General features: G+C 43.0%; 1 protein-coding gene and 1 long non-coding RNA gene across 2 annotated transcripts in view; both read left to right on the plus strand.

The window, feature by feature from the left end:
* The first annotated feature begins 513 nt into the window (after nt 1–513).
* Nucleotides 514–14,308, plus strand: part of LOC146977859 (scavenger receptor cysteine-rich type 1 protein M130-like) — a 60,004-nt gene continuing 46,209 nt past the window's right edge. The window contains exon 1 of the mRNA XM_085790524.1: nt 514–660. Within this exon, the coding sequence (XP_085646650.1) occupies nt 603–660 (58 nt within the window). The 5' untranslated portion in view covers nt 514–602. The remainder of the gene's footprint in view (nt 661–14,308) is intronic.
* LOC146977860 (uncharacterized) lies at nt 4,141–5,455 on the plus strand. Its single transcript, XR_015037026.1, has 3 exons — nt 4,141–4,198; nt 4,352–4,379; nt 4,460–5,455. It is a non-coding gene; the product is annotated as an uncharacterized LOC146977860 (long non-coding RNA).

The raw sequence follows: 14,308 nt of genomic DNA on the forward strand, positions 1-14,308 counted from the left end.
CGCTTTTGAAAAAGAGATTCTACATCTTAATATGATTTACCTGGTTAAATAAAGGTTAAATAAAAAATATTATTCATGTGGAGTTAAAATAATTTCAGGATCACACCTGAGGTCAGGACTCGTATTTAACCAACTTTTCACCAACATGGACCCTTACATCCAGATGAGGCGTCTGGGCATCGTCACAACACACACCTGTTGTTCTTTGTGTTGGAGGCAAAGATGAACAAAGTGTTTATTTACAGTCGCACTCATTCCGACCACTTGGTTTGTTTGTTTGTTTGTTTGTTTATGTTTGGTTTTGGTTAATTTACTATGTTTAATCTTAGTTGTACATGAATTTGACTGTGAAAATACTGTATGCAGCAGATGAAAGTATATGTGACTTACTGTAAGAAGCTTGAGAAAGCAGCAGATGTGTTATGATACCACCATTCAGTAACACACACACACACACACAGGAAATTTCCACACAGGAAATAACAAGTCATGTGATGTTTAATAAGATGAAGGCTACTGACCACAGGGAGCTAGTGAGGAGATGAAACCTGAGGATAACAGACAAGGAGAGGACGAGTTTATCAGTTATTGAGGAGACGGAGATGAAGACAGACGTCGATCACCAGCAGCTGCTGCTGCTGCTGCTGCTGTGGAGCTCAGGTAGGACTGAGGGACGTGGGTCCGTGAGTCCGTGTACGTTTTGTCAGTTTGATATTTCCTTTAAACCGAACTGTCAGAAAACGAAAGTAAGTTGGTCATTTGGTTTTCCGTTTCAAACCAAAAACCAAAAATATGAAAATTCTGTGAAAAGTGAACACATAAAACCTAAAATGTCACAGAAAAAAGATGAGTTTTTAAAAGAGATTTTAAAGTGCTCGAGTGTTTGTGCAGTCCTAACATGCAAAGTAGGCTGTTCCACAATGTCGGGGCCACCACAGAGAATGCTCCGTCTCCTCTCGTTTTTAGTTTTTCTCTTGGTATAGTTAAGAGCAGCTGATTAGCAGACCTCAGTGCTCGGGGGGCATGGTGAAGAACAAGAAGGTCTGACAGGTAGGGTGGCGCCAGGCCTAACACTTTACAATAAGGGTCCCTCAATTAACGTTACTTAGTACATTATTAAGCATTAATTAACTGTTTACAGATATATTAACAATCAGTATTTTGTATTAGGCCTACTTAGGATTAGGAAACACATTAATTAACGTAGCCTATTAGTAAGCAGTTAATTAATGTTTACTACTCAAAGTTAGTTAATACATTATTAAGTAATAATAAAATGAATAATGTATAATATAGTATATATAAAAGTATATATAAAAGTTGAATAATGTTATTAGTTATCATTATGTATGCATTACTCAGCATTAATTAACACATTAGTTTATATATTAATGCTTAATAATGTACTAACTAACGTTAATTAAGGGACCCTTATTGTAAAGTGTTACCGTAAAATTTTTAAATTAATTCTAAAAGTGACAGGAAGCCTTTTCGGAACTTCCGGTATGGCGGCGCGCTAGGTGGACGGCTGTCTCGCCCCTCCGTAAAATCTTGACAAATTTCCTATATTAAACTAAACTATTTGACTCCGAGAGCAAGCGGATGAGTTGCTTAAGGAACCGCCTTGATGGCAGCTTCGCAGGGCAGGGGAAGAGGTCGCGGCAAAGCTTCACAACCTAAAATAGAATTTACTCCAGCTAAACAGTGTAGCAGTCCGGCTACACAGAGTAGCATTCCGGCTAAACAGAGTGGCACCGCTACTACCAATGTTAGCCCAATGGCGGAGAAGAATGCTAACGCATACAGTGATGAAGGAGCAACCACCCAGCCTATCCTTGAAGCTATCAGAAACTTAAAAACTGACTTTTGCGGCAGGTTTGATGGTGTCCTGACAGCAATTGAAGGAGTGAGAAAAGAAGTTGGTGAGTGCTTGGAACGTGTTAAGAATACAGAGACCCGCATCTCCGAGACGGAGGATGTTGTTAGCAGCCTTGTGGCCAGGGTCCGCAGCCTCGAAAATAAAAACAAAGATATGGAGGATAAACTCGTTGACTTGGAAGCTAGATCTAGAAGATCTAATCTAAGGCTGGTTAACCTCCCAGAGGGTTCGGAGTAGAGGCTGACATTTTATCGGGATTCCCGCGGGACACGGGATTCCCGCGGGAATTCCGTGATTCGGGAGTCAATTTATTTTGAATCACGTGATCGGGACGTGACGGGAAAAAATGTAAACGGGAGTGAACGGGACCGGGAGTCAAAGCGCAACATTCAAAGAAGCACAAGCCAGGATGGTGCGCTCAAAACGGTCCACAAGTTTTAAGTGTGTGGACTGATGCACACTGCACACACCCTCAGTGATCACTGTCGTGGCTACGTAGCAGTGTAGGCTACCTAAATCAACATACCGGTAGGGAAACGTTTTCGGCCAGTCAGACTGACTCAGAGGAGTCACACCGCACACCCTCAGTGATCACTGTCGTGGCTACGTAGCGGTGTGTAACCTGTGTAAATCAACATACCAGTAGGCAATTAAACGTTTTCCGCCAGTCAGAGGAGTCAGCTGATGCGGCGGCGGCGTAATCTCCACCTCGCATTAAACAGCTGATGCACACAAGCAAAAAATAAAGAAAGAAAAAGAGAGAGAGGGAGAGAGAAAGGACGAGGAGGGCGTTCATTATCACTAATTGAAATAACAAAACAAGACGGTAGATGTGTTGACGCCACATCTACCGTCTTGTTTTGTCTGTCATTCAGCCTGCAGTGCGCTGAGGGAGAGAGAGGGGAGGGGGGATCTATGATGACTGTGTTCATAGAAAAAAATCGGGAACAGGACGGGATCGGGAGTGATTTATTCGGGATTTGAACGGGACAGGATTTTTTTTTTACTTTGTCACGGGACCGGGACGGGACGGGATTTTTTTTGCGGGAGCGGGACGGGACGGGATTGAAAAAACACTCCCGTGTCAGCCTCTAGTTCGGAGGGCAACGATGCCTGCTCTTTCCTCGAGACGTGGATCCCCGAGGCCCTGGGCTTAGCTTCACCTAACACAAAACTAACCCTGGAGAGAGCTCACCGTGTGGGTCCGAGGAGCGACCCGTCTGCGCCCCCAAGAACACTAATTATGAAGTTCATGAACGACAGAGACAAGATGAGAGTTCTGAATGCGGTCCGAAGCAAGAAACAGATATTCTACAAAGACAGAGCAGTTCGGTTTTACCCCGACCTAGCAGCTGGGATTCACAAGAAGCACAAGGCATTTGACGCCGTGAGGCAGAAGCTCCGTGACATGGGAATCAGACATGGAATACGGTTCCCTGCAAAGTTGCTGCTAACCCACAATGGCAACACACGGTCCTTTGATAAACCATCAGACGTGGAGGACTTTATCAGACGCATCCAAGAGGAGAGAAGACGTGATGAGTAGCTGCAATGTGATAACTTTTACTGCTCAGCATAACACAACAACTTAGCTGTCGTTGTCAGTAGGTGCTAATGTAAGCAGTGCTTGTGAAAACGTATTTTTCCCTCTTTTCTTTTCTTGGTTTATTTCTGTTGCATTCATAATTCACTTATTTTTGCCTGATACTTATACCTTGGTAGCGATTAGGCAAGCTGAATTGCTATGGGAGTCAATGCTACTTGTATTAGCATAACAATTAGCCTCCGTTGGCAATCGGAGCTAATGTAAACAGCTCTTGTGAAATCGTTAATTTTGCCGATAGTTGGCAATGCGTTTGATGCCCGACACAGGAATAGTTAACGGGTCTCTCAGTTACACTTTTAAAAGTTGGTTAGAGCTAGTGGCTAGTGTGCCGTAGTTTGGAAGAGTTTGATCTGGAATTTCTCTGGCCGAGATCTAGACTCGATCTCCCAGGAGGCAACTGGGATGAGACCCTGCCAGAATTGCTTAGATAGATAGATAGATAGATAGATAAACTTTATTGTCTGTCACGAGTGACAGAAATTCATCTTTGACAGGCTCAATAAAAACACTAAGAAACAAACAGACATTAAAAACAACAATGTTGTGCAATCATTCTAAAAAGAGGAGGGGGGGGGCTGTTAAAAGCAGCAAAATGTTCATTTCTTATTGTTCAGGATGGTTATTGCAGAGGGGATGAAGGATTTTTTGTAGATGTTTTTCCTGGCCAGTGGGACCTTATGGCGTTTGCCTGATGGCAGCAGCTGGAAGCAGTGGTGAAGGGGGTGGGAGGAGTCTTCTGTGATCAGGGTGGCCTTCCTGATCACAGACCGACTATACAGTTCTGAGAGGGGGGTTTGTGGTGCTCCAATGATTTTGCTGGCCTGGTTAACTGTGCGGGAAAGTTTGATCTTGTGTTTGGATGAGAGGAGGCTGTACCAGGAAGAGATGTTGAAGGTGAGTAGGGATTCAATGAGGGACTGGTAGACCAGAGTTAAAACATGTGTGCTGACGTTGAAAGTCCTTAATTTCCTCAGCAGGTAGAGGCGCTGTTGTGATTTTTTAAAAATGGTGTCTGCATGCTGAGAGAAGGAGAGGCAGTTGTCCAGGTCAGTTCCAAGGTATTTAAAAGACTCAACCTGCTCCACCAGCTGACCCTGGATGCTGAGTGGTTTAAAAAAAGCAGTTGCTGACTCCCTTCTGCCCCCACAGCACAGCTCTTTGGTCTTCTGGACATTTAGCTCAAGACAAAGCTGGTTAAAAGTCTGTGCCAGGTTTTCAACAGCCTGCTGATACCGGTCCAGAGCAGTGGTGTCGGTCAGGTGAGCCACCAGGGCCATGTCATCCGCATATTTAAAAAGGCTGATCCCCTCGCTGTTACAGGTGATGTTGTTTGTGTACACAGAGAAGAGAACAGGAGATAAAACACAACCCTGGGGAACACCTGTGTTTAAAATCAGCTTCTTTGATTTAAAACCATTTAAAAGCACCTGTTGTGGCCTGTCATTTAGAAAATTCTTGATCCATAAAACCAGTGTGGGATGAACTTGGAGATCTAAAAGAGCATACAGCAGGGTGTCTATGTGCACAGTATTAAAAGCAGAGGAGAAGTCCATAAATAAGATCCTGGTGTGAGGGTGTGGAGAGTCCAGATGTTTAGTGACAGTATTCAGCAATGTGAGACTTGCGTCCTCGACACCCCTTTTTGCCCTGTAGGCAAACTGAAAAGGATCCATTTTGTGTGACAGCATTTTAGCCAGGAGGTCACACAGGACTCTCTCCATGCACTTGCACAGCACGGAGGTCAGGGCCACTGGTCTGTAGTCTTTCAGCTCCTTAGCTGGTGTTTTTTTGGGGATGGGAATTATGGTGGATTCCTTCCAATTATTAGGAACGTTTCCCGAATCCAAAAGGCACTGAAACAGTCTTGTGACCACTCCACCTAGCTGAGCAGAGCAGTCCTTAAGTACCCTGCCTCTGAGCTTGTCAGGGCCAGAGGCTTTATGTGGTTTGACCCGGCGAAGGATGGAGGTTACCTGCTGCTCGTTGATGGTGATGGCTGGGTGGGGGGAGATGGTGGTTGAGCAGTCAAAGTCGGATGGAGAGTTGTTGTTGAACCGGCCGAAGAAGATGTTGAGTTGTTCTGCAAAGGGGGCGGGGTCCGGACGGCTGGCCACTACGGGTTTGGCAACTCTGTCCATCATAATATTTAGACCCTGCCATGCTTCCCTTGCATTTCCAGATGTTAATTTTTGCTCCACCTTGTTCTTGTAGCTGATTTTTGAAAGCCTAGCCATCCTTCTGAACTCTTTCTCCAACTCCCTCACTCTGAGTGTGTCCCCTTGCAGGAATGCTGCTTTCTTTTGGACTAGGCAGATTTTCATGTCCCTTGTAACCCATTTTTTATTATTTGGGTGAATAGTTATCTGTTTAGTCTGTGTCACTGTGTCCTCACAAAAAGAAAAATAGGAGGTTAACACATCGGTAAGCATGTTGAGATCATTGCCACAGGTATCAAAAAACAAGTCCCAGTCTGTCAATTCAAAGCAGCCTTTCAGTGCTTCAGTTGTTTCATCATTCCAGACTCTTATTGTTTTTGTGATGGTTTCACCTGTCTTTAGCTTTGATCTGTATGTGGGAAGCAATAAAATAACATTATGGTCAGAACGGCCAAGTGGGGGTCGTGGTTTTGAGATATATGCACCAGGAATGTTGCCATAGCACATATCCAATATACTCTGTTTTCTGGTGGGGGTCGTAACATACTGCTCTAGATCTGGCAGATGTGTGGTGACATCACACCGGTTGAAATCCCCCAGTAGAAATACAGGTTGTTCTCCAGTTTGGTTGACTGCTCTGTTATAGTAGTCAGATAAATGTTCAGCAGCAAGGTTAAAATCAGGGCCTGGAACATATGCTAAAATGACAGTGATCTGGGAAAATTCTCGTGGTAAATAGTGTGGTCTGAACGACACAGTCATCAGTTCATAGTGTTTGCAGCAGACAGTCTCTCTCACTGTGACGTTTGTTGCCCAGCTGTTACTGACAGCCATACAGAGCCCGCCCCCAATTGACTTCCGTGTTCTCGCTGCATCTCTGTCAAAGCGGATGATTTTAAAACTATCCAGATAGAACTCCGTGTCCTCCGTCAGCCATGTCTCCGTGAAACAGAAGAGACTAGTTTGCCGGTAATCCTGGTCAAACTGGATGAGCGTGGAGAGCTCCTCCGTCTTATTCCGCAGCGATCTTACGTTTGACAGCGTTATTGCAGGTAAAGGTAGACGGCTCCCTCTCCTCCTCAGCCTGTTCCGTATCCCTCCTCTTGACCCCCTTTTCCTCCGTATCCGTCTCCTTTTGTGTCCATGGAGTAATTCAAGAGGTATATTGTCTGTGAGGGGGGATATTTGAGCGGCCGTCAGTGGCTCACGGCGGCCCAGCTCCAGCAGGTATTCCCGCGAATAGGCGAGCCTCTCTGGGCTGACTGCGAACGGCGGTCGGTAAAGTCCGTTTACATGCCTTGGACCGGTGATCAAAAGCCAAAGATAGGCCAGGGAAAAAACTGTTGCTATTAACATGATGCCCTCCAAAAGACGTACAAAAACAGGCGCTAGAAGTACCGAAATGTTATATGTTTACTTTTGTACTTCCGGTTGAATCTCTGGCACAGCAAGACATTTTATTTATTTATTTGCTGAATAATCTAAGGATATTTATAATTTAATTTAATAATTAATTTGTGTAAGCTATTTAATTTTTTACGGTTCTTTACTTACTTATTTTTTTTATTTATTTTTTTCTCAGTGTATGTGTTTGGTTGTACACATGTGGAAGCAGGTTCATTTGTACCATATTTACCACTAACTGGGCAATTATTTTCTGAAAAACCTAACCTGCGTATTTACAACTTATTATTGGGTTCTAATTTATTTTCTTAATTACTTTTTACTTGCCACTTTATTCACATTCTTGTGACCTGTAATGGTGCTGCCGAGATTACCTTTATTTTCTCTGTTTCATCTTACAACAGTAATGGATAATGGAGTTTAGTTTTATATAATCTTTTCCCTTTCATAATGGAGGGGGAGACCACTATCGAGTTGGAGTGGATAGCGACACTTGACCATTCCTCAGCGAGAGTGGAATGGTCTCCAAGTCTACTGGGGTGTACAAGTGGGGAAGGGTTTGAATCCCGGGTTTTGGGACACCGGGTTTTTGTTTGTTGTTCAAGGAGTTCTTTTACACGGTTGTTTTGGCGGCGTATAGACATTCCTTTTTACTTTATCATGAGTAGTCCACTTCAAGTTAGATACTATGTCCAGTGGGGTAGTAGTTAAATTCACTTCTTGGAACTGCAGAGGGTTGCAAAAACTCAAAAAAGTTAAGCAAGTAATGGGAAGATTAAAAGACATACAGTCTAATATTATTTTTCTGCAGGAAACGCATTTGGCAGCGAATGAGGATTCTAGGATAAGGAGGAGGTGGCGGGGGACAGTTTTCTCAGCTCCCTTCAACTCCCAGGCAAGGGGGGTCATGACTTTGGTTCATAGGTCCATTCCACTGAATGTCACTAAGGTATTGTCTGACAAATTTGGCAGATTTCTGATAATTCAAGGAACGCTCTACAATGAGTGCCTCAATTTGGTTAATATTTACGCACCAAATCAAGATGATCCAAATTTTTTCAACAACTTATTTCTAACTTTAGCATCACTCAATGGGTATTATATCATTGCTGGGGATTTTAATTGTACACTCGACCCTAATAAAGACAGATCAACACATTTAGATTCTTCCCATAGTAAAAGCAGAGCAATTATTCATCAATTCATTAAGGATCTAAACCTGAGGGACATCTGGAGAGATAGAAACCCTGGTGTGGTAATGTACTCTTGCTTCTCCAAGACTCATCATACGTATTCACGAATTGACTACTTTTTAGTTTCTGCCAGCTTATTAGGTAAAATTCAAGACTGTAATTATGATAGCATTTTAATTTCAGACCACGCCTCAAATAACCTGGTTTATGTGGAGTCAGGACACCTATGTGATCCCCCCAAATGGTCATTTCAACAGAAATGGCTCCAAGACCCAGATTTAATAACCTTTTTGGGAAAACAAATAGATGAATATTTCTTGTTTAATACATATGAGACATCAGCATGCACTAGATGGGAGGCTTTCAAAGCCTTTCTCAGAGGCCAGATAATAAATTTTACTAGCTCTAAATTTAAAAAAGCTAAGCAAAAAATTGTGTTACTAGAGGCAAAAATTAAAATTATGGAGGATATTTACTTTAAAAACCCCTGTCCTAAGATCCATCAGGATCTTTTATTACTGAGAGCTCAGTTCAATGAAATTTCAGCTTCTAAGGCCGCTGCTAATCTTTTAAAACTTAAACAAAGTATCTTTGATCAAGGTGAAAAAGCAGGCAAGATTCTGGCTTGGCGCTTAAAACAACTTCAAGTTGAAAGATCTATCACCAATCTTAAAAATGAGAAGGGGGAATGCATCACAGACCCGGTTACCATAAATAATAAATTTCGTGATTTTTATGAAAGACTCTACAGCTCTGAAGTAGATGGCGGGCTAGCTGACCAGAGCTCATCGCCATTCTTAGACAGTCTCAACTTCCCCAAATTAGAGGAAGGTGAAGGGGCAGCAGTGGGGGGAAGTTTGTCAGTGGAAGAAATCTCGGCAGCAATAAAATGCATGAAGTCTGGAAAAGCAGCAGGCCCGGATGGCTTGCCCATAGACATCTACAAAAAATTTGAATCAAAAATTAGAACTCCCCTTTTGGAAATGTTTTTAGAATCCTTTCAGAATGGGATACTCCCTCCCTCCCTTAGAGGTGCTCTGATTACTCTTCTTCCGAAACCGGGTAAATCCAACGATAAGTGTGAAAATATGAGACCGATCAGCCTCCTGAATTCAGATTTAAAAATTCTTTGTAAAATTCTGGCCAAAAGACTAGAACCTATACTACCAGGTTTAATAATGGCAGATCAAAATGGATTTATGACCGGACGTCACGGCTTTCATAATGTGAGAAGGGTCTTGAACATTTTACACAACCTGAGAGGGGCATCAGACACGGCTTTCTTAGCATTAGATGCTGAGAAAGCCTTCGATAGGGTGGAGTGGTCTTATTTATTTGAGGTTCTTAGACGTTTTGGCCTGGGGGAGGGTTTTTGTAATTGGGTTAAACTTTTGTACAATGATCCCTATGCAGAAATTATTACAAACAACAACATTTCGAAACCGATAAAAATTAAAAGAGGCTGTAGACAAGGTTGCCCACTGTCCCCTTTACTTTTCATAATTGCAATAGAACCGTTCGCCATTGCTGTGAGAGGACATAATGGAATCACGGGGATAGGCATCGGAGAATCTGACCATCGAATAGCTCTTTACGCAGATGATGTCATTCTTTTCCTTAGAAATTTAGATAAATCAATACCATCCCTCCTGAACCTAATTAAGATATTTGGCAAATTGTCCGGCTATAAAATTAATAATTCCAAATCTTCCATAATGCTACTTAACTCAAATGAGAGGTCAGATCCACCCACTTACGTTCGTCATTTTAGAACTGTGGATTCTTTTACTTACTTGGGTATCCAAATTGTTCCCAAACTGGAAAACTTAGTAAAAGCTAATTACAGCCCAATGTTGGTATCTATATCCAAATCAATTGCTGGATGGTCCGGTCTTCCTATTTCTCTGATTGGTAGAATTAATATACTTAAAATGAACATTCTCCCCAAACTTTTATATTTATTTCAGAATATCCCCCTGCCGCCTCCTCCAGACTTTTTCCCCAGAATGAAAAAAATCTTCAATAACTTTATATGGAATAATAAACGCCCTAGGCTTCGTCTGTCTCTTTTATACCTACCCTACGATAGAGGAGGGTTACAGTGCCCTAATTTGTTGTGGTACTTTTGGTCAGTACAGCTAAGAATGTTTATGTTTTACTTCACCACAGATGGGCCCCTATCATGGAAGGATATCGAATCACACTCCCTAAATCTCCCATTCCCCACTTATCTATACTCAGATGAACCTAAAAAACTCAAAATTTTATGTTCTAATCCTATAGTTAAAAATATGATTGGAGTCTGGCAAGAAGTTAGGAAATATTTAAAAGACCCCCCCTCCCTTTCTTACTTCAGCCCAATCTGGGGCAACAACTTCTTTAGACCAGGGAGAGCTGATGCGGGTTTCAGAATGTGTGCAGATAGAGGGATAAAACAAGTAAAAGATATGTATGGGAATGATGGGAACATTTTGACCTTTGAGGAGTTGATTAGAAAATATAACATCCCTCGCAAACATTTTTTTAAATATCTTCAACTAAGGAGCTTTATCAAAACAAATCAAGCCCAGTATATGCTTTGTCCCCCACTAACAATTTTGGAGAAAATTTTTACAAAAAATCCTTTTGGAAAAGGTATCATTTCTGAATTTTATGATTTATTGAAGGATTTCTCTCCTGATTCTTCTGAGTCTAAATTGAATGCATGGAAAACAGATCTACAGGAGGAACTGTCACTGGAACATTGGCGTAAAGCATGTAAAACAGCTCAGACAGGGACAGGTAATACACGCCTAAGACTCCTACAATATAATTGGTTGATGAGGGTGTATATTACTCCGGTAAAATTAAATAAATTTAATTTGAATATCCCAGATACCTGTAATAGATGTGGGGTAAATAAGGGCACTTTATTTCACTGCCTCTGGCAGTGTCCAAGAGTGGTGGAGTTTTGGAAGGAGGTTTGTCTGTATGTACAGGAGATTCTCTCAATTAGATTAGAACTGGAACCTAAGCTCTTTCTTTTAGGTCTTTACCCAGAGGGACACAGAATTAAGCAACATGAAAAAATGTTTATAAACATGTGTTCTCTACAGGCAAAAAGGACAATAGCCATATCATGGAAAAGCTTTGGTAAACCATCAATTGCTGTGTGGTTTAGGGAACTAACCTCTTGTTTACCTCTGGAAAAAATTTCTTACACTCTTAAGGACAAACAGGAGATATTTCAAATGATATGGGGTCGCTTCATCAACTACATGAAGGACAATGATCTGTCACATCTGATGGACGGGCCTGGAACAATATAGGCGCATCCTCTGCACGACCCAGCCTCTTCTTCTCCAGTTTTCTGGACTACATGATAATGTATTTTCTATAAACTCATGATTATTTGCCTCCTAAGGGAGGCCCTGACCGCCTTGTTTTCGTCTTGTTGATTACACTGTTCTATGGAAGTGTGTATAGTATGTAAACTCCTTCTGATGGTGTATGTTTATACACTTCTGTACCATGGCATCATTTTATACACCTGTTGTTGTCTTTTGTGTTCCTGTACGTATATATATGTTTATATATATATATATATTTTCTATAAAAATGAAAATCCAATAAAGATATTGTAAAAAAAAAAAAAAGTGACAGGAAGCCAGTGTAAATGTGAATTGTGAATTGGGGTAAAGTGATGCTGTCGCTTTTTCCCTGTCAGTAGGTGTGCAGCAGAATTTTGCACAACCTGCAATCTGTGTATTAAAAACATGTCAATGCCAGCATACAGGGAATTGCAATAGTCTAAACGAGAAGTGATAAAAGCATGGATTACTGTATTAAGATCCTCATGTGGAAGATATGCCTTTGTCTTTGCGAGCAGTCGTAAGTGGAAAAAGCTCGTCCGGACTACAGCGCTGATTTGCTTGTCAAACTTAAAATCATTATCAAAAATAACCCCATGATTCTTGGCAGAGGAGTGGCAATAGGAGGACAGGGGACCGATGGCACTGTTAAAATGAACTATATCACTGTGACTGTTAAATAAAATAATTTCAGTTTTGTTGTGATTTAGTCTAAGAAAGTTCTGGTGCATCCATGCTTGGACTTCCTGCAGACAATCCAGTAGGACCTGTACAGAGTCGTTGTTGACTGCTTTCGGGGGCAGATAGATTTGTACATCATCAGCGAAGCAATGAAACTAGATATTGTACTTTCTAAAAATAGAACCCAGGGGCAGCATGTACAAAGAGAACAGGATTGGACCCAGAACAGAGCCTTGAGGAAGTGTAAAGGAGATGTTTTCCAATGAGGAGTATTGTCCCAGACTGAGACTGAGAAGCTACGTGTGGCAAGGTGAAGAGGGCCCGGGCGGGGATTGAACCTACACCTCCCGGGTAAGAGTCATGCGCGCTTGCCAGTCACCCAAAGGGACATCCCCTTGGCCAAGTAGCCAGGGCACATGATCAATTGGAGGCATAGTGACAGGAACCTCAACTGTCACATACGGTTGGAAAGATATGAGTGGAAAAAGTAGAAAAACACGCACATCCCAAAAAATTGTAGGCCTGGGTGCTGGACTAGAAGGTAAATACTCAATGAAAAGAAAGGGAAGTCTTTATTTATTGTGTAACGTTTCGGGGCAAGCCCTTGGATGTCTGACGAAGGGCTTGCCCCGAAACGTTACACAATAAATTGATGGGAGCCATCTCTGGTGTGCGGACTTCCCTTTCTTTTCAAAGATATGAGTGGAACCATTTCAAAGCGACACTGATCCCTACACAGGATTCTAGACGTGTCAATTGATAGTTTTCATATGACGTCACGGCCCGTATGGAACGCCCCCCTGGCGGTCAAAACAATCCACTTCCCCACCGTCTGCGGCTTAGGACAACGTAGAAAAACACACACTGCTCCCTGCTGCTTCAAAAATACCGGTGTTATGGCCCAATTGGTGTCTGATTTAACTGGTTACCGTACCGAACAACAGCTGTGCTGCACTTCCGTCCGCAGATTTGTCACAAATTCACAAATCAAGCCGCAGTTCACATGTTACTGCAGCCAATATGCTTCTGTGAGTGAACCTGTTCCGCCAATCTACGGACAGTCAGCGCCACACTACTCTACTGCAGTGCACACTATGACAAAGCCTGTCATGTTGAAGTTACGAACTAATACAATACCGGTCCCGTTACCATCGTCCTCGCCGCGGTCGGTCCCGACTCCCATGTCGCTGCCGCCGCGGGCGGTCCTGCCGTGGGAGACAGCTCTCCATTCCGACACACCTCCACTTCGACACCCCGCTGTTCCGACACCCTCCCCCCGCAGCTGTCCAAGGTGCTGAACCGCGTGACGTTGTTTACATTCTGCTTTGTGGCTTGTCTGTGAAACGTGCTGCTCAGGGACTGGGTAGATCTGTCCCACTTGCTTTCTCCCCAACTTCGTTGTTGGAGATCTCCACACAGTAATAGAAATACACCCCCCCCCGCGCCGCTCGAGCGCGGCTGAACCTGGCTTGAGCTCACAGGGGCGCGAGGCTGCAGCAGCCGCCGCTCGTGCTGACAGCTGACTGAGGGAGATGCTTTGGTTAGGCTTAGGCAATGAAGAAAGCAGTTGGTTAAGTTTAGTAAAAAGACCAGGTAGAGGCTAGACAGGCTAGAAGCATAATGAACATTATATGTCATTAATATGAAGTATTTGTTTGTTTTGCAGTTAATTATGCACATGATCCGTTTGACCCCAAAAAGGAAAAAAGGATCAATGCGAACTGCGCACTGGGGGTTTCCCCCAATAGCCTTTTCCGTCATCGTTGCCGTCGATAGTGGTGCGTAGCAAAGCTTCGAGGGGGGGGGGGCAGCTGGTCACCGTGTAGCCCAGCACAGGGCTGGTTTGTGGGTGAGAGGAGCAGGGAGCCTGGGCTCAGTGGGCTGGAGCTCAGACTGTGGAGCTCAGCGGAGCTGCGGTACCAGGACGGTGTTCCCGCCCAGGAAAGTTACAGTTACATTTCTACCACTTCAATGAGTTCAGAAACATCATTTTAAAACTACAAAATGGGGTTTTTAATCAGAAACCAGTTGAGCCATAA

This window comes from Trachurus japonicus, chromosome 11, assembly GCF_045865225.1.
Source record: "Trachurus japonicus isolate A0001 chromosome 11, Traja_1.0".
Taxonomy (NCBI): Eukaryota; Metazoa; Chordata; class Actinopteri; order Carangiformes; family Carangidae; genus Trachurus; species Trachurus japonicus.